The sequence below is a fragment of the Diorhabda sublineata genome, chromosome X (genome assembly GCF_026230105.1).
Source record: "Diorhabda sublineata isolate icDioSubl1.1 chromosome X, icDioSubl1.1, whole genome shotgun sequence".
Classification (NCBI taxonomy): domain Eukaryota; kingdom Metazoa; phylum Arthropoda; class Insecta; order Coleoptera; family Chrysomelidae; genus Diorhabda; species Diorhabda sublineata.
The window spans coordinates 23,123,664-23,144,903 of NC_079485.1; the positions used below are offsets into that span (position 1 = coordinate 23,123,664).

The 21,240-nt window shown below is 33.2% G+C and overlaps 1 protein-coding gene across 1 annotated transcript; it reads right to left on the minus strand.

Annotated features, from left to right (window-relative positions):
- Positions 1–3,688: 3,688 nt before the first annotated feature.
- On the minus strand, positions 3,689–11,728 carry LOC130450862 (protein dispatched). The gene is made up of 10 exons (XM_056789538.1): positions 11,540–11,728; positions 11,090–11,346; positions 9,545–9,769; positions 9,254–9,389; positions 7,800–8,020; positions 7,375–7,560; positions 6,878–7,250; positions 6,336–6,531; positions 5,839–6,271; positions 3,689–5,159 (listed from the first exon to the last, which is right to left on the minus strand). The coding sequence occupies exons 2-10, from the start codon at positions 11,231–11,233 to the stop codon at positions 3,777–3,779; spliced, it is 3,297 nt and encodes a 1,098-aa protein (XP_056645516.1). The 5' UTR covers positions 11,234–11,346; positions 11,540–11,728; the 3' UTR covers positions 3,689–3,776.
- Between the last annotated feature and the right edge of the window lie 9,512 nt (positions 11,729–21,240).

Here is a 21,240-nt window from a genome sequence, read left to right on the forward strand (position 1 = left end):
TCTCAAACCAGTTTGATAATGCCGCGCTCTCATAAATTTTATTTTTCTTCCATTATTTTTATATAGGTGTTGTACAAAATAAATATTGTATTTAAAATTGATTGCTAGGTAACCTCTTTAGATAATATAGGTTGAAATAAATAGGTTTATAAGTGTTTTGTTATTTTCGCTAATTTTAAGTGCAGTAATAAAATAAATGCAAAAAATTTAATATTTTACTACTACTATTGAAAAAAAAAAACAGAATCGTATAATACAATGTGAACTAATCCACACAATCATCAGAGAGCAAAATGGACTAATCCACAATAAAATCTAAGATTGAAATCATAACTTTATTATGTTGTCATTTTTAGTTATACTCAGTCACTTTTTACATAGTAAAGCGAATTGGAACCAAAATAACCATTAAAAAAATTATGTGTCGGTCCATTTTGAACAAACTTTACAGCCAATTATCTCCATTATGCAAATTTGGGGTTAGTCCACTTGGCTTTTCATAGCCTCATATCTAAGAGCTGTGTACGGTGGAATCTTAAAGCTTTCCAGTTCCAATGAACACCAATATCTGTTCTATCTTTAACGAGGTTAGATATTCACTCCTACAAGTATGAATAATTATATACGGGATTTTAATCTTCCTCCCTATATAATCTACACTCACCATTATTTGCTACTTTTCAGGAGAATATTGAAAAGATCTTTCTTGTATTGGATAAGATCTAGAAATATCCAAGCGCAAAATGAAATTTTTTGATTGATCTACCCTGGAAAGGTACCAACTGGTCTATCTCTTCCTTATAGGAACATTTTCCTATACCAAAGAAAGGTCGTGAGTCAATAAAAGACTGTTCCTTTTTAGACTCTTTGATTTCCGTGTGACAAGAAACAAAGTCTACAGAGATGTAGTTAGTATTGCTTATTTGTATCAAGTTTTATTTGGTACTCCCATGTCTGTTTTGAATCTGGAAGCTCACTGCTTTGGTAGGTAACTATCCAGAAAGAATCTCTATGTCACATTTCTGAGTTTATTTTTAGGTTCGACTTATAGCTATATTAGTCCTGATTATTTTAATTAGTTGAGGCTTTATCAAGCAACCTATATAAACAATGTTTGAGCTATGGAGGATAGAGAGAAGGGAAGATATCTCTTATGAGAAAAAGTTCCTCAATAATAAACTGTTAAAGCAAGTGGTATCAAAACACCATACAAGAAATGAACAGATATGCCATTAAATGGTATACGGACGGATCTAAAACAGCAGACAGAACTGGAATAAGAGTGTATGGGTCCAAAACCAAACACTCTGAAAGCCTGGGCAGCGCACCAAGTATTTTTCAAACAGAAATTCATGGAATTAAAAAATGTGTTCAGTTTAATTTAGAGATGAACTATCATAAAATTCAAACTAGAAAAATTAAAGTTAGGCAAGAAAAATAAAATTACCCTATGAAGGATTCCGGGACACACCTGAGAGAAGGCAAATGAAATAGCTGATAAGCTCGCTAAAGCGGGGGCAGATAAGCTCTTCATGGGACCCGAACCCTTTTGTGGTATCAGCTATAATTATTAGGACAAGCTACAGAGGCTGAGACAGGCAAAAGCTCCTCTGGGAAACTATAACAAGAGAAGTTCTACTGAATGTATCAACCTAAGTAAGAACAATCTACGAATACTCACAGGAGTCCTATTGGGACACTATCGCCTCAACAAACACCTGAAGACGCTAAACTTAACAGATAATGCGGCGTGCAGATTTTGTTGCACAGAGGACGAAATCTCTATCCACATTCTCTCGAAGTGTGAAACGCTAAGAAACTCTAGAGCAATACACCAAGGAGCGTATGAAATAGAAGACGAAGATCTCTGGCAATTGAAGCCATCTCACATTCTATACTTTTTAAAAGAAGTGGGACTAACGGATTAGCTGTAAACACAGGGTTCTCCAGTATCACAGCAAGAAAGGGGGACACAATAGATCCTTTGGGTCAAAGTGTAAACGATACCCTAAAACTCATATACTTAAATCCAGAAATAATATCTATGCCATATTTCTGAGTTTATTTTCAGGTTCGAATACAGCTATATTAGTCATGATTATTTTAATTGGTTGCAATCTCTTATGGGAAATAATCCAGCTGTATACGATAAATAACTGTTCCAAAACCTTCCAGAATGTCATTGGTGCAGATAAAGGGTATGGTATGAATGCAGCGATTGTAAATGAATTGAAAGTATGTGGAGTCTCATTTTTGATTAAAACATTTCAGTATTGAAAATTTTGGAAGTTTTGCATTATACAGAATAATGTAGTAAATTTATACTGATGCTAAAGTGGCGCCCCACTTATTTAACGCATTTGGACGGACACTTTTACATACACAGAAGATTCTTCTTCTCTGTACCCTCCATAATTCGAGCAATAAAACATTTACACGAAGAAAAATAATTATTTGAGTGTTAAACATATGAAAATAAGAAAAAAATAAATCATTAAGATAACTACGTTACTAAGAATGAATGAGGAATATAAATTAACCATATAATTTGAGACAGAGTGTATTTTTTCAACTATTATGCGGTACTTTAATGAAATTTAAAAAGTAATTGACCAAACTACAGAATCTTTGTTCTTCGGTAAATATAAATTAAAAAATTAAAGTTTTATCGTAAGAAAATACAATTATTCTAATTGTGAATTGGGTTAATGTTGATAAATTGGGCTTAAATTACAATTAGTCTACAATACGTCTATACGTCCAACTGTTAATTTGTGAGCCCCTTGAAATAATTTTTATGGACGGTTTCTAATTATCTGTCATACAGGGCAGTAAATATTGTTAATAGGTTCGTTCCAACCCATCAAGAACCGTCCTTGGTACGATGACGATTTTGCGCAATAGAGATTATGTGTTTAAACAAAGAACCGATTGAAGCATGGATTGTGAACCTTTTCTTTCGATACTTGGCTGATAGCAAGTACTATTACAAGAACCTTGTATTGCTGGAGATAGCGCGAACATATCGTGTAAACGCTTCCAATAACCGTTCCAAGGACGATCCAGATTAGCAGATTGGAACAAACCTAATAAAAGATTTTAGAAAAATAGCAACGGCACACTTTCATTATGATAATACTAATCTAGATGTTTAACTACGAAAAATGTACACTTTACAATTATTAATACCTTCATTACGTTTTGCACACTTTAAGCCAAATTTTTTTTTCCTTCGGGATAAAAGCTTTTATTCTATACAATATTTCTTATGATAAGTTTACAAGAATATGTATTTGCTCTTTGAAAAAATAGCTGGAAGATATTTAATATGATATTTTTATGTCGTTGTACCAAATGTATAGTTAATGAAAAATCAATAACTTGACTTTCACATGTATACTGTTTCACTACTTGGAATCACATGATTATTGTAGCTAAAGGCATATTTTTTAATCAAGAAGACTGTTCAATATCAATATTTTTAATTTTCATTACATAACATTTTTACACACACACACACACACACACACACACACATATATATATATATATATATATATATATATATATATATATATATATATATATATATATATATATATATATATTATATATTATATATTATATATTATATATTATATATTATATATTATATATTATATATTATATAATATTTAATGCCATCCGAACAAAATTGATAGACATAAATGGCATTTACATCAATAAAAGTCAACTAAAAAATATATCACAGAACATTTAGTCCTAACAGTTTACATTTAATTGTCATCGGTCATAATGATAGTTATAGCACTGGTTGCTGAAGGGGACTGATCAGTAAACACATATTTGCTGGGTATGAATCTAGCTCCGCCACTTGCACTCATTGACCGTCTCAATTGTTTGGGACTGGGCCTGTTACGTTTAGGAAACGTCAAGGATTCCAATTCATGACAATCTGGCAAAGTCGATGGTTGTGGTAGAGACCGCCCTTGAACTCTTTTCGGTCTACCGAACAAGCACATCATATTAGGGTAATGAAACTGACCCCAATCTTTTATGGGTCCACTAATAGCAAGCATTGAACCCAACATAAATGTAGCATAAATCCAACTTACGCACATAACTAATACCAGAAAAATGCCAATCTGAATGTAAGGAAGGATTAAAGAAGGAAGCATAAATGCTCCTGCAGCACCAGTGGTAATAGCTGCCATAAATGCAGGTCCAGCCATATAATTTAAAGCATGTTTAGTGGCGGCTTCTCTATTTACGGCAACAGATTCTGGGCACATTCTGTAATTGACAGAATAATGTAAACTGAAATCTACCGTCAGTCCAATGGCAGTAGAGACTGCCGTAGATTCTAGAATATTCAACTTCCAACCTAATAATACTAATACTGCCATTGTAACAGAAATACTGCTAGTTATAGTCATAATTGCATATAAACTTGTAAGAATATTTAATGTAGATAGAAATAGTACTATAAGAGCAAGTCCCATTGATATCATAATGGAAATTTGGGTGCTGGCATTCAATTCCCTCTGTAAATCATAAAATGCCAACTCACTAATAAACCACCCATTTTTCATAGGAATTGGTGCAGATTCCAACTGTTTTGTCATCCATTCTTCAACGTTTTTAAAGAAACTATCCATTTGTTCGTATGACATTGAATAACTATAACTACTGTCATATTCTATTATTACAATTTTTATTGTCGGATTTTGGTCTTTAGAAAATTTAGGACCAGCCATACCGGGATTCAGAAGATTTGAGGGAGTATTATAAATATCTGCTATTTCATTGATGATGCATTTGTTAAATACTGTTCTATTAAAAGGAAATTTCGCCGTTTCACAACATGGCGACCTATCTTGATCCAGGAAGGGATCGTAACATTTTCTATCCATTGACTTCATAAATGTTTCTACAAAACAGTTTGGCAACAGTGGACCTATCATAGACTGATAGAAAGGCTGCTCGCGCACTGATTGACAAAAATTCAATAACCATTCCTGGGATTCTGGATCTGACATATCAAAAGATGGATCAGGAGTAAGAGTTCCTAAGTTGGAGGGATCCAAATAATCACCATTGTCAATTGGAAGAACACCCCATACAAATCTCAATGGTAATTTGTAGGTGACTTGATCATTCTAGAAAATAATAGAACAAATTATTGTAGAGAGCATAAATAGGGAAAATATGAATAGAAAGGTAGAGTCATGTATACAAAAAACTTTTTTTAAAACATGAGTAAAAGTGCTGCACAACCTAACTACTGCAATCTGGATAGTATATTGGTTAAGCATTGCCATGACTTCATAAATTTTCTTGTAAAGCATGTACTTGATACAAATTATATTTTTCAACATTTGAGAATATATATACCGTGTTCAACGGCCTAACTTCTTTTTATGATAACTTAATGAAACCCGTCGTACGAATAGGAAAGTTTCGTTTTATTTAGTTTCTGAAAATGAAATTTCCATACAATGTGTTAACATATATATTTTAATATACTCTCAACTTACAATGGCTAGTTAAAATTTGTTTACTTTGGTACAAGTGCAGTTTTAATATTTTCTTAGCTTCTTATTTACCAGTTTTCCTGAAAGCTTGATAGAAACACTGTGTATCATCTCATAACCTTCACAATTTGTCCTTTAACTAGATTTTTAGCAGTAATGTTTTCTGATAACTTTTAATGCAACTTTTTCTTATTTATTTCCTGAGATTATTAAACTAAAGGGCCTAATAAACCGTTTCTCTACTACTATGTTAACGTATTTAGTTGATGGAAGTGTTTTTTAATGCTTAAAAGTTTATATTTACCTTTTCTGGACGAGTGAACCAAAAGTGATTCTTATACTTGAAATCGTATTGTTCAAACGGATGAGAATCGACGAAAAGCTGGAATTCATTAGTATCCGGAAGCTGAATTTTTGGATAAACAAACACAATGAATCCACTTATAAGTGCCAATGTTACCAGTGACAAAAACCAAAAATATTTAAATTTGATTATGTAATCTAATATCCAGTTTTCTCTTGTTTTGAAAAATCTACTGATTGATAAATACTGACACCATCCAGCTGATAAATTCAGTTGTAATTTAATACAACACCATCTTTGGTAAAACATCACAAAGCAGCTTTTAAATAATGCTTCATTTGATAAACATGAACGTTCCCATATTACAAGACAAGCAGGAAACCATGTCATCATCAAACAATAATTTGCTATTACTGCCATACCAGCAAATATACTAAAACAAAAGTCGGTTGCACAACTAAAACTTTAATAATTGGAATGAAAAAATTACTGCCTACCTAAAACAACTAACAGCTGTTACGGAACTAACGTAGGAACCTAAGAATGCTACTGACGTTGTCAAAGCTGTAACAAACATTGACATAAATGCATGATGAAATGTGTCAGCCATCACTTTTAATAAGGAACAACTAGAATCTTGCTTCTGAATCTGCCATATTTTGCAGAAAATAAAAGCATCATCTGACCCAATACCTAAAAACAAAGTATATGTGAAAGTGATATAAAAAACGAGATCTTTCACCACCTTATTTTGTTCAAATATTCTATGATAAAATACAAATAGAGGCAATACATTTTGATATGAGACATTATTGACATGACACATAAAGAATAAAATTTCTAAAAATTGTTAATTTCAATGATTTTAACATGAAACACTACACCGACATTCTCAAGTACACTTGTTGGTTTTTCAAGCCTTCCATAGGTAATTCTTTTATATCTGAGTATATTGTATTTGTAAGTGTTGATCTATTGGAAGTAAAAGTGTGTTCAGTGATTAGTTATATTGAGAATATAATAAGACAACTGTACTTACCAATGGCAACAATTGTTGCCAAAAGATTCATGAATGGAAAAAACTTTATCTCAAACACTAGATTATACATAAAATAGGATATGGCTAATGAAAATATGATCACTATTATTGTCATTATTGTAAGGAACAATGACTGTGTGTAGATCCAAATGCATATAAATACAAACAATGCTCCAGATCCCATAAGATACGTATCTCTAAGTAAAAATTCATCGAACAGTGCGCTCTTTATACCAAATTCCATGGCAACTATCCTTAATCCATCAAATTTCAAAGTAAGCTTTTCAAGTTCGTGATAGTATGGCATGATTGCAGTACTGCATGCTAACGGCAAAAATACCATTGTCTCTTTTACTTTCACATCCATACTTGACTAAAAAAAAATCCATTATAATTTTGAGGACATAAATAGGCTACAAGAGAAAGTCATATTAACTTTATTGATAACTACTTAACACAATATAACTTTTTCATTATGTATTTTGATGGAAACTTACATTAGGAGCCAAAAATGAAGTACTTGTTATAAAATTGAGCACATTGAAAACGGCATCATGCCGGAGACATTCAATGGGAGCTTCGCAATAAGGCGCATCTATTAAACACTGAGAATTTAATTCAAAAGAATGGAAATACGGAGAACATTGCATTAAAAGTCTCTTAGTCATCTCTACATCTTCAGCCTAAAACAATTAATTATAAATTTGAATTAATCATAATCATTTATTCAGAGAGGTATAGATATATACTCTTTTCAAGTTTCATACAAAATCAAAAGAGTTTCGTAATTATTTCAACATACTGGATTATATAGAAGATATGCAAACCCTCGATTTAAACACAACATATATAATATGATTTAAAGCTAAGCGTGAACAAATCTTCTTACACTTAATTTTGAAGATACATTTTTATATCTCACCGTAATTGCTAAGCATGATGCTCTCTTGTTGAGGAATGCAACATAATTTGGCAAAGACCAATGTTTACAGCACTTCTGATTGTTGTTTTGGATGCAGAGGTCTTCGTAATAATTGAGATCAATAAGTTCATGTTCCAATTTACACATTGTCAGAAGATCATTTATATTGAATAAGTCTCGTTTATTGTGAGTAGAAACTACAAAATGTGCATACTGTTCATCTGAAAAATCATAAATCTGTATCAAATAGATGTGTCAGTTACATAAAATGATTAATATTAGCAAAAGTACATAAGATACAACTGTTTCAGCACCTTCAATTGCAAATCTTTCAAAGTAATTCAAAAAATTAATTTTTAACCTGAAAATAGTACATCAAACGATCTTGTCAAGAAGAATCTTATTTGTAAAGGACATGAGTTCTTTATAATCTCATAATTTTAGTACTGAAATAGTTATGTGTATATGTTATGAGTAAACTCAGTGTAACGTAGGTTTGCCCAGGTAAATTGCAGAATACCCAAGAAACATAGGTAAAGTTCGAAATATAACTGAAATCTACATGTTTCAGGCTGTATCCGAGTAAACCGCGTTCTATCTCCTTTACCTTGGGTGAAGTACTAAAAGTAATGAGACCATAAATATTTAAAAAACATAATTAATAGAAAAAAACATTTTACAAATAAAAGTGAGAGCACTAAAGCTGTATCTTGCCAAAATAAAGAATATCATAGAAAAATATAATCTATTTGTTTAAACAAGATAAGCTACTGTGACTTTTGCAAAGATTTCCAATAGCTTTACATTTGTTAGTCATACATTCAGTTTTAGATTCACATCGTTTATAGCTCTGACCTCCTAAAAATGACAAGTTGTCATAAACTTTTCTTTTCTGGTGATTCATTTTTTAGATCTATAAGTTTCTTATTACACACAGAAAACTGGTTCCTGGAAAACGTTTCCTTGATATCTTCTATCTTGTTTGCTGGATAGATTTTATGCTAGATTCCTCTGATGATACAGGATGATTCAATGCCACTAACATGTCATATGACAAAACTCTTCAATTGCGACATTGTAAAGTGTTTATGATTTCAGTCAAATTGGCAAAAAATGCTAAGATTTCTCGGTACTATTTGTTATTAAAATAAAAACTATTTGATCCTGTTGAAGACACCAACTCATTGAAAACTTCAATAAAACTTTGTCATAAACGCACGCGTTGGTTGTTCAGTAGCCATTTTTGAACTGCACTCTACCAAGAGAAAGCAGATAGACCACGGTTTAACCAGGTAAAGCATGAAATATGTACAATTTTGGTTATATTCCGAGCTTTACTCATATTTCCTGCGTATTCTGCAGTTTATCCGGGTAAACCTAGGTTTAACCATTAAACTAACTCTACTGGTAACATATATACTGCAAAATTTGAATATAAAAACATCTAAGGTTACCTGGATTGCCACAAAAAAAATTTTCATCATTGCTCTCAAAGTTCTTATGTGGTTTTGGAGTTAAATTTTGGACAGCCTTCCATCTATTTAATTCTGCTATGGCATTACTTGAGTTTGAATCCTCATATAAAGTTTCCTACAAAAGATTTTATACGAAAATGATGAGGATTATTGTGTTTATGGGTACCATAAATATTGTGAAACAATTAAAAAAATATGACATAGATCTGTAAATAAATTCTACTAAATTCAATCAATCAAATCTAAAATAATAGTTGTGAAAACACTTACACTGCCAAATACGGGCTCTTTGAGTTTCTTTGGTTTTCTATGTTTCTTAGGTTTTAATTTTGATGAATTTTTTGTTTTGGGTGGCTGTTGAGTTTTGTTCTTATTTTGGATATATAAATATTCTTTTGGATTTGTAGTATACTCCCCAGAAGGCCTTGTAGATTTCAACAAATTTTTCCATGTGGTTAAACGATTTGATATTTTTGTACCTCTTGTTGAAAACCCCTACAAAAAAACTGTTAACACATATTTGAAGAATGAATAATAAAATTTGATTTTCCAATCATTGCAATTTTCAATGAATTACCTATTTCGACTGAAATAAAAGACATACATTTATCATCAGAACATACTTAAAAAGCTTTCTGTTATTTTCAGCTGTTTGTGGAAGTTATATAGTTTTATAAAAGTTTCATCATTATTTTCCCATAAAAATTGTAGAAATTTCTTTCATAAACCCAATAGTTTAAACTCAATACCTTTATAGCCTATAATGAGTTACGTCCATTGGTTTTTGCATAAGAGACTGAGTAAAAAATAATTTTTGAAGAAAATATTTCTGTCATATGAGAAACTGAAGGGTAGTTCCAGTCAGGATAAACATCAATTTGAACAGAAATTTGTTTTTATTTTGAATTCATTTCTACTCGTTCAATTCAACCATGCTTGACAGTACCTATATTGTATGTTTGATAATGATAAACAAGTTGGAATTTTCAAAACTGGCCTGATGTAATGCTTATTGTTTGAATTTCACTTTTCAATATCACATAAATACCAAGTACTTTCTTTAGAAACAAATAATGACCTATGTATGAATCTGAATAAACTGCAGGTGAAGTTTGTGTAAGCACTACGGTGATTAGATTAAGCATGCATACAAAATATGCAGAGATGACTGAAAAATATGGAAATAACTCTTTTATTACAGTAGGAAAATATCATCAAAGCTGTTGATGAGTTTATATTAATGAGTTTTTTGCTTGAAATTGACATTTATCTACCCACATCTACCCTTGTAAGCTCTAATTGCGAGGCTGATAAATGAGGATCATGTAAAATTGACAATTACAGATAAACAAATCATCCTATTCAATTTTTTAAAAGCTTCTGTATATTTTAATGAGTTCTTAACAATTTGATTGATTTCATATGTTACCAAGATCTAAAAATGAAGTATCTACATAAAATACCTAAATTTTATTTATTATGCTAGTTTTTATACCGTTGTTTATAATGTACATTGTTGGTTAATAACAATTGGCAAGCTTAATTGTGAGCAATATTTCATTTAATGAATGAAAAAATGAATTTAAAAGTCAACCAGGTAATCCTATTTTTTAGTATATGGAGGACTATCCTAGATTAATATATGGACTAGATATTCATGGACAAAAATATTTGAAAGCTGATGATATTTACTAATATATTTATATACAACTCTAACAAGAATATGTGAGTAGATTTAATGTCAATGATACTAATATTAATCTTAAATGTACTTAATAAACTGCTAAAATCAACATAAACAAAAGGGTTACTCACCAGCTGAGGATCTTTGAAACTTGGTAGAGTAACAGATTTTAATGTCAGTGGTATAATAATACATGTTCCCGAAAATACAGCAACAGCTGATAATACTATAATTGGATGATGAACAAGAATACTCGCGAACCAGCCAAAATTCATTATTGAATAAGTCAGCTAACCATTCATTTGTATTTTGAATTATATCAGTTTATATGAGTTCGCAAATTGTTGGAAGTTGAAATAATGCATGTCTCCAAAAATCAGGTTCATATCTACAAAAGATCAGAACGTTACAGTTAGAAACTACCTGTAACCCTCCTTGTTGCTAGTGCTCAACTACACATGAAAACCTATTAGCTTATCATCACACGTAGGTGGAAATATTACCCCGAGCCTAGATGTCATCCGGGGAGTCTGGGAGCGGTGTAGATGCTGAAACGTTCAATAAAAATTGCTTTTACTTACCTACAATTGACAGTTTATTGCTTTTAACTGTGATTGAGCATTGTTTTAAATTAAGTTATAAATATTTTTAGCCTCAATTTCTGAATATTATATAATAAATAAACAAAATAATTTGAAAGTAAGAGTCATCTCGTTTCCGGGAATTGTCGAGTTGTTACGAAATATCATAGACATATTCACTCAGTGACGCAGAATACTTTACAATCAAAACAAAGAAAGAAGACAGGTGCTATAAACAAATATGTGAGAGGGAATATTCTAATTCTCCCCACTTCTCCCAGGCCAACGGTTATAGTTCATAGAATTAAACTGAATATTATGAATTTTAAGTATTCAAACTAATTAATGAGCAATATATTTCAATAGGTAGGTATAACATGTTATATCTACACTAGAACCCCGCTAATTCGATTTTTCGGATAATCCGAAATGCCGATCGATAATAAATTAAATTTGTTTAAACTTTTTTCACACTAAAAACGGAAAGGCTAATAATCAGGACATCAATAAAACATACGATTTATTGATGTTTTTACAACATTGTATTACACCACTAATTTTGCGAACGGTCCGTCATGTCGGTCAATTCCAGTTGCTTCAAAGGAGAAAACCTTTGATGTTGCGATGTTACAACACCAGGTTAGCAGGTGTAGACATAGAGCTGTGTTCCGCGTAGCGCACAGCAAGGACAAATGCGGCTGCCGCGTCGGAGTGCGTTACATTGCCACCGGTGCCGCTTTCCTCGTTGTCACTGCTCTCAGTTTTCGCTTCTCTGCGGTTCACTGTAACTGCTATGTCCTCGTCAGCAAGCTCCTCGTGGGTGTCGGGATCTTGTCCCATTCACTCATCGATGTCTGAGTCGTTGGCTTCCACACAACCGGGAATTTCTCTCATCAGCTGAAGCAGGTGTCCTTGATAAAGCTGTCACCTGGCAAGTCAACAAAGTTAAGGGAAGTCCACAGCTTCCTCCAAAACTTTTTAATAGCCTGATCAGTTTTACTTGCTTCAGCTGACCAGTAATGATACGATTTAAAGAGATGGAAATGTTTTGTGATTTATAAATACGTACAAAAACAACGTTTAATCAAAATATTTTCCCTCTGAAAACAATTGTTTTGGTGATCCGAAACGGACCCGGTCCCAATTAGTTCGTATTAGCGGGGTTTTAGTGTATTTGTTTTACCTCAAGTAAAATTATTCCAGAGGTTAATACAGGCCCGGAATGGGACCATTTGGAGCCCTTGGCTAAAACCTGTAAAGTGGAGTATGGAATACTACTCCCAGCAAATTGGGAGTTCAAAGTCTCTTTTCCAGGAATTTTTCTATAATTAGGTGATTGAAAACGTATTTTAACCGTATTTTGGTACTCATAGAGTTAAGAAATTCACCTAGGAGTTTATACGAAAAAAGCGAACTTGACATAAAGGCTTCGCTTAAAGACGACCGAAGTCGATTGTTGAATATTTTAAGCTTAGAAAAATCTCGTTGACATGTGACTTCAGTGCAAGGTATGGTAAGAACAAATTTATATGCCATATAAAAGTCCACAACAGAGAAAGCAGATGTCAAACACTGTTTTTGTTTCTTTTCCTATTGTTTTGGAAAGCTACTCTTGGAAGATCTCTTTGTTTTTGTTCCATTCGTAATATTAATTAATCAAACAATGTACCTGAGCCCAACTCTCAACGACTTTAATATTTAACTAAACAAAACTATCCTGTAAATTACATCAAAACAACGGGGGCCCTCTGCGATCACCGATCTGGCCAGTCTGGGCCTGGTTTGATATTATTTATAGATAGATAAAATACGATTTTGGTACAATGAGATTTAGATAATTGTATATTACTTGCAGTATACAAGTCGTATTTTACTAAATTTTATTTATAACGTAATATATACATCAAATCATTCCTCTTTACCTAGTTTTAAGATTTCTCTCATATAGAATAAGTGATTTTCGTTTTTATTCTAACAGATACTCGCGTCCTTTGAAGTTTGTGAAGAAAACTCTTGAATTATTTATCCTCCTGTATTGCACAATTGTGGTTTGGTGATGCAATTTGCAGTATTTTTTTATTCCATTTTTTAATTTCCTCAACTGGTGTAGTTCATCTGCAAGAAAGAACGCTTTATGGAAAAGTCCTTGGTTTATGTGCACTATTTTCTTCAATTTACTATCATTCAGTACAAGAAGATTCATGTTGCTTGCGCAACAAATAACATGCACTGCATCTATAAAATAAATTTCTAGAACGATTCGCTTTTAAATGGTAATAATTAGTCTGTCGTATTCAGTATCGTTTTTCACCCCAGGATAGAATAAAGAATTTAATCTATGAGATCAGTTATTCACAGAAACTCAGTTGTTGAATAAAAAGCTTTGCACATTATATTATTGTAATTTAAAGGCAGATTTTATTTGATGACAATTCTTATATTCGTAGTTTTCATGCTTTTGTCAGTTTGGCGGGATTACAAAGGTGTTGTGTTTTTTGAGCTGCTTCCAACCAATCAAATGATCAATTCTGATGTTCACTATCAACAATTAATTAAACTGGATCAATGAAAAACGGCCAGAATTGTCAAATCGGAAGGGTTTAGTGTTCCAGTTTGCAGAATTCTTTGAATGGTCAAACTTTCACAAATGTCTACGACCTTCAATCGCATCTTCTTCAGTTTTCTTTCAGTTTTTTTCAGATAGGACCACAAATTTTATGAGCGCGAATTCACGAAGAAATAAAGATAGTTAAAGGTCATTGAGCAAAATGGAAAATACATAATTGATTAAAAACTATTCTTTATTAAAAAAATGTATTTTATTTTATAATATAAAACCGAAATTACTTTGTCGCCAAACAATATTATTAAATTTTTCTATTAAGTACATTCTAACTTTTAACGTCGATTTATTATATATTATGAGATTAAGTATTCATAATTGTTTTCAGAAGCATGCAATATAAATAAAAAACAAATATTTACTATCTATGCCACTATTTTTAAAGTTTGTAAAACATTTATTGTAAATATACAAAAATCAGAAATTTTTTTTCGGAGCGAACAACAGCTACGTATTAAACCTAGCAAGTTGCCACGTCTACTATTCTGTTAGGTCAATAACATCCAACAGCTGCTATTGTCCCCTCTATTTCATCTTCATCGGTATATCAGCAGTACCATTAAGACTCAAGATCAAGTTTGTACTAGTTCTTTTTAAAATATAAATTTAAACTAATATTAATGAAGGAAAACTCCAAAAAAAAATTAATGATCTATAATAATAATTAAAAAATTGGGATCGTACAATTTTTTTATATACTTATATACTAACACATTTCCAAAGTTATATAAAGATTCATTGACTGGAAATTTAGGAAAACTCAAATCATATCATTTAAGTTTTATCTAAAAGAACATAAGATGTTATTAAGATGGGAGTTACTCTATGGATATTTTACATTAGTGGTATTGCATAATGTCTAATTATCATTGTTATTCACATTTTTTTGCCACTTTAAATATTCGAATTCATTCTTTCTGTATACCTCGTTAGATTCAGATCGTTAAGTTAACTCCTAACAATAAAAAATTCTTCGCTTTTTGTTATAATTAAAATGTGACACCACAAATTGTCGAAGCAGCGTATTTATCATAGAATTTGGTAAATATACTTTAAAATTATTTACGTATCCGGATATCAATAGGCCAATCACTGAGACACAGACTGTTTGGTTTTTCTTGAGCTGAGATTTATTTATATGTTTGATCCGTTTTTATTATTTTTTTTTCAACTATTGACTGTGATTTTGGCAACCAAGATAACAGTAATATGTCTAACCATCCCTCACTACCAAAAATCTCTCCACTCTCTAACTCTCCACCTTTATCATATGCTGCAGCTACCTCAGCAAAATCCCCACCCCCTTCGGTGCCCTCACGAAATCAGGCCATCATTATGCCTTTTATCCCCAACACTGTACTATTTGACTACATCAAATCAATAGGTAGCATCGTCTCTCCTAAAAATGTCATTTTCGCATCCAGAATATCACACGGACGCATATTTATTTATCATCGATGATTCTAGTCGACGAACTTCTAAAAACCAACCAAAGTATCCTAGTTAATTCCAATTTGATCCCTATACGCACATGTGCTCAGTTTCCGCCGAGTAACTTACGTATTACCAACCAATAATGATTTTTCTCTGCAAACTTCGACTGTCATCAGTCATGAAAATACAACACACAGAATATTCATTTCTACTGACAAACTTAAATGCTTTCTCTGCAAACAGGCTGGGCACACTGCTGATTCTTGCACCAACACTCCCATCCCTCAAGATCCCTCTCCCAAATCAAATGATTCGGTCAATCTGATCCCCACCTCCTGTGCTGACCCTACTGCTACTACTAATACTTCGGTTATTCCCATAGTATCGTCGGAGGACACCCTTTCTCAATCCCCCCCCCCTAATTTTCTTACCAAAAACTAGCGAAAAACGTCCCCGTTCAAATGACAGCAGCCTCGACTCACCACAGTCTATATCTCCTACTGATCTTCATCCAGATCCAATGCCTCCCCCCGAATTTTCAACATCCAGCTCCGGAAACCCTGCGAAAAAGAAGACCAAAAAATCTAAACTGACTAAAAACGATTGTCACTTCATAAGCCCTGAATCACGCTCCGTTATACATAAACAATTCAACGATTCTCCTGAAGCATTTTCCCTTACAGGCACCCAATTTATTGCGTTTCTGGAAAACACGTATGGCATCAATGACCCCCTCCCCGAAGCCAACAAATTTATTTCCGACACAACCCTTCTTCTGAAGGATTTGTCCCTAATTTATCCTAATATAAAAGAAAGATCTTTAAAAAACCGTATTACACGTCTAATCAATAGAATTAACTTTAAACTTCACCCCGAACAAAAAACTCCTCCCGAAATGTCTATTACTGATGATGGGAATACCACTGACTCCTCGACATTATCTCAGTAAATACTCTCTCCCTTCTTCCTAAACAAGTACATTCTCTCTGATACAGTGGAACTGCTATGGATTTTATCCTCGACTAGAAAGAATTCAGAAAATCATTTCTTCCCATAAACCTGACTTCCTTCGTCTCCAAGAAACCAACTTCAAAATTGATCATAAATGCAACTTGAGAAACTTTGAAGGATATCATTACATCTGTACCAACTGCATAAGAGCCAGTGGCGGTACTTCAATATTTGTATCCAGTGACATACACTCATCCCACCTCCCATTATCAACAAACCTTGAAATAGTAGCTATAACTACTTGGTGCCCCAATAAACTTACCATTTGCAGTATATACATTCCATCGGACCACCCTCTTGATGAAAAAGAGTTAACAGACCTAATTCGTCAGCTTCCCCAACCATACTTTCTTGTTGGAGACTTTAATGCACATCACACTATGTGGGGCTCCGACCAAACTCGCACTAGAGGCAACACAAGAGAAAAAGTCATAAATTCAACTGGTATCTGTCTGTTAAATACTGGAACCAAAACTCACTTTAACATCTCCTTAGGTTCCTTTTCTGCTATTGACCTCAGCTTCTGTGACCCTAAAACTGCACTTTCTCTCTCTTGGCAAGTTTTCTATGACCTACATGATAGCAACCACTTTCCTATTATTATATCCAATCCCTATAATAAAGAAACTGTTGCCAAAAGCTTCTGGCAAATAAAAAATGCAAACTGGCCTGAGTTTACCTCTCTCTCTGAAGCATACTTATCATCTTTGATCATTTCTACGAATATAAACGATACGCTAGATATGTTCACTAAGAGCATACTTGCGGCTGCCGAGGTTCACATTGGTAAAACGGTCATTTCCTCGGCATGTAGGGCTGTTCCATGGTGGAGTCCGGATTGTGCGAATGCCATACGTGAATCAAAACATGCTCTTAATAGGTTTAGACGTCACAAAACACAAGAAAACCTTATTGCACAAAAAGGCTTAAAGCTAAAACTAAATTTATTGTCAAGCAAAGTAAACAATCTGCTTGGCAAAGTTATACTTCATCCCTTACCCATAATACAGACCCCAGTCAAGTTTGGAAAAAAATTGCACAAATTCAAGGCAAAAAAACTAATATCAAAATTCCTTCTTTAATATCTAACGATCTGCTTATCACCGACAACCAAAAAATCTCTGACACATTCGGGCAACATTTTAAAGAAAATTTCAGCATCCATAATCATATAGTCAGTCCTCCTCCACACTACAGCTAAATCCTCTCGATATTGCGTCTGTCAATGCTCCTATTAGTTTAAATGACCTAAAATTCGCGCTATCGTCCTGCAAAAATTCTGCTGCCGGTCCTGATGATGTCCTGTATATATTTCTCTCATGCATGGCGCAACTCTATAATCATTCCAATTAAAAAAGCAGGTAAATCCACATCATCCCCTAAGTCTTTTCGTCCAATCTCACTTACTTGCACTACTTGTAAACTCTTTGAAAAAATAATCAATAGAAGACTCCTATGGTTCCTTGAAAAATACAAACTTATTCCCGACGCACAATCGGGTTTTCGTAATCGATCGACATACGACAACCTTGTTCTCTTGCAAACAGATATCTCCTCTGCATTAAATAACCATCAGGACGTCATTGCAACTATTCTCGACATTGATGGCGCTTTTGACTCTATATCCAGAAGTGCAATAATGAATAAACTCACTCAATACAATCTACATGGTAACATATTATCATTCATCCATAATTTCCTAACTAATAGAAATTTCAGGGTTTCCGCTAACGGTAAGCTCTCCCTTCCTCATCCACAAAATACTGGCATCCCTCAAGGTTCAGTATTAAGCTCTACTTTATTTATCCTCACAATAAATGAGCTATGTGACAACTTCCCATCTCCCGTAAAATATGTCCAATACGCTGATGACCTAATCATTTATTGCCACGGTAAATACGTCCCCTCTACATGCCAACTGCTCCAAAACGCAATAAATCTACTACAAGAGAGATCCCCCTACCTAGGATTATCATTTTCCCGAACAAATCCATGCTGATAAAATTCTCTCGAAGAACATCTATTCACTCACCCCAAATTTTCCTTGATAACTCCCCTCTACCTATTGTGAATCAATGCAAAATCCTTGGTATGACTTTTGATTCTCGACTCAACTGGAATCACCATATTCATGATGTAAAACGTATTTACCTAAAGAGGCTGAACATAATTAAAACCCTTAGCTACCTTCAATGGGGCTCCAATGAAACTATACTGCTAAGAGTTTACAGAGCTCTCATACGCTCAAAGCTTGAATATGGTTGTTTTATCTATATGTCCGCTTCCAAGTCTAAAACTGACTTGTTGAACTCTGTACACAACACCGCTCTTCGCCTTTGTCTTGGTGCCTTTCGCTCAAGCCCCGCCGCTAGTGTTAATGTTGAAGCTAATGAGCCACCACTATTCCTAAGACGACAATCTCTTCTCCTGTCATATACTGCTAAAGTATCTTCCAATCCTTCTAATCCTGTCCATTCGCTATTTACCACCACTTCCATACCCAACAACTCACGAATAACTGTAAATTCAATCCCTCAATTGCTTACACCACTACTCCAAAATATCAACCTCTCGTTGACCTTTCCACTTTCTTTGCCTTCTTCTCCCCCGTGGATAAAAAATATTCCCACTAACCATCTACAATAAACACGAATCCCCTAGCGTTCTTGTAGAGAAAGCATTCTTAGAAATTATGCATAAAAATTCCTTCGACCTAATTCTCTATACGGATGCCTCCAAAGCTGAATCCGGTGTGGGTTGCGCAGTCACTACAAACCACGAACTCATAAGTTCTTTCCGTTTACCCTCGACGTGTAGTGTTTACACTGGTGAACTATACAGTATCCTTCAAGCCTTCAAATATATTTCTTCTCCCCATAAACATATCGCCATATGTACTGACTCTCTTTCATCCATACAGTCCATCACAACCATATTCACCGACCACCCAATAGTCCAAAGCATTCATGACATCTACCAAACTCTCATTGCTCTTGATATAACAGTCTCTCTCATCTGGCTTCCATCGCACACTGGAATTGCTGGAAACGAATGTGCCGATCGCCATGCGAAAGAAGCCACAAAAAATCATCTTGAAATCCCAGTACAGCTGGACAATGATCTGAAGATTACTTTCAAACACCTCACTAAAAAATCTTGGCACGATACATGGAGCAAGAGCACTACAGCACTACATCAAATCCACCCAACTACTTCTCACATTTCCCTAAACTTTCTGAATAGGAGAGAAGCTGTGACAATAAGAAGACTTCGGATCAACCACACGAAACTTACTCACGGCTATTTGATGTCGTCAAAAAGTCGTCCTGTCTGCCGAACTTGTCAAGTTCCTGTGACTGTTAAGCTCATCTTCACCGACTGCAGAGAATATTCCACCGCATATCAACAGTTTGATATGAAAACCAACCTCCAGGAAACACTTAACTGCCCGACGGAAATAAGGAAAATCGTGCAGTTCCTTAAAGCCACCAAGCTGTACAAGAAAATATAATTTAATTTATACATTGTAATAGATTTTATTTTTTGTATGTAACTGTATTTAAGTTTAATTTTATTTTTATTTAATTCGAATGTATTTAACTTATGATTGTTTTTGTGTGCCAATGACCAGCCCTGTCGAGGCACGTTAAACTGAAATAAAAAAAAATATATTCGAATTAATCCATTGATTTATATCAATTCTTTAATTTTGCAAATTTTCATATTTGTGTTCACTTTATTTAAATAAATTATTGGGATAAATAGCGATGTAATTTGTTTTTACTTATTAGCTTGCTCATTATTGTTTTATATGTGATATTTTTGCGGGTTTTCCTCCTGGAGACTTATAATCATCAATTAACAAAAGTTATTATTTCATTCTTATTATTATAATGATGTTTAAAACTTTTGATAATACATTTTACTTCAATTTCATGTTATGTGCTTTGTTCCCATTCTTGTATTTTGTCTATACTTACAATCATTTTTTAAATTTTTTCTCAATATTTATTCTATTTATTTTTTATTCTGTAGTTTTTAGTGAATAAATACGTTGTTTCTATTATAACATTCCTTCACTAAAAAAGTGCATCAGCACATCATTTATTCAAGAGATAGGCAGCCAAAGTGCCTAACAATAAATTTAATATGAAAATCGAAGTAGAAGTAATAAATCATTTTGGAGTAGAAATAAATTAAACAGTCATAACTTATTTTTATTTTATATAAAATAATAGAGAAATGTACATTATGTCACAGAGTACAAAATATAATTAAAAATATAAATAGTAATAGGTACAAAGGCTAATAACATAGTTTTTAACATATCTACCAAATTGTGGTAGGTAAAAGGAACTGAGACTCGGATTGCGATGTAGTGATGACTGGCATTTGATATTTTCCACTTAATGTCATTAAAGAAATCTACACGTATCAGTACAGTAACGTTTTACCTAATAAGGCATATATCCCACCATACATTATACTTAAAATATCAATAAGACAAGTATTAATAATAAAGTTTCTATATTATTTCGGGGCGACCTAGCTAAAAGCTTAAATATCTAAATTCAAATGAACTTATAAAGATAATCGATTTACTGGGTCCGCTTGAACCCTCCATAGCTCTGGC

Bases quoted from the DNA above. Each gene is read 5' to 3' on its own strand.
- LOC130450862 (XM_056789538.1), bottom strand. From the start codon at position 11,233: ATGAATTTTGGCTGGTTCGCGAGTATTCTTGTTCATCATCCAATTATA. The intron at 6,532-6,877 runs GTAAGTACAGTT...CTTTGTTTTTAG, and splicing joins GGCAACAATTGTTGCCATTG to GTATTGGGTCAGATGATGCT. The intron at 5,160-5,838 runs GTAAATATAAAC...ATTATTTTCTAG, and splicing joins GGTTCACTCGTCCAGAAAAG to AATGATCAAGTCACCTACAA.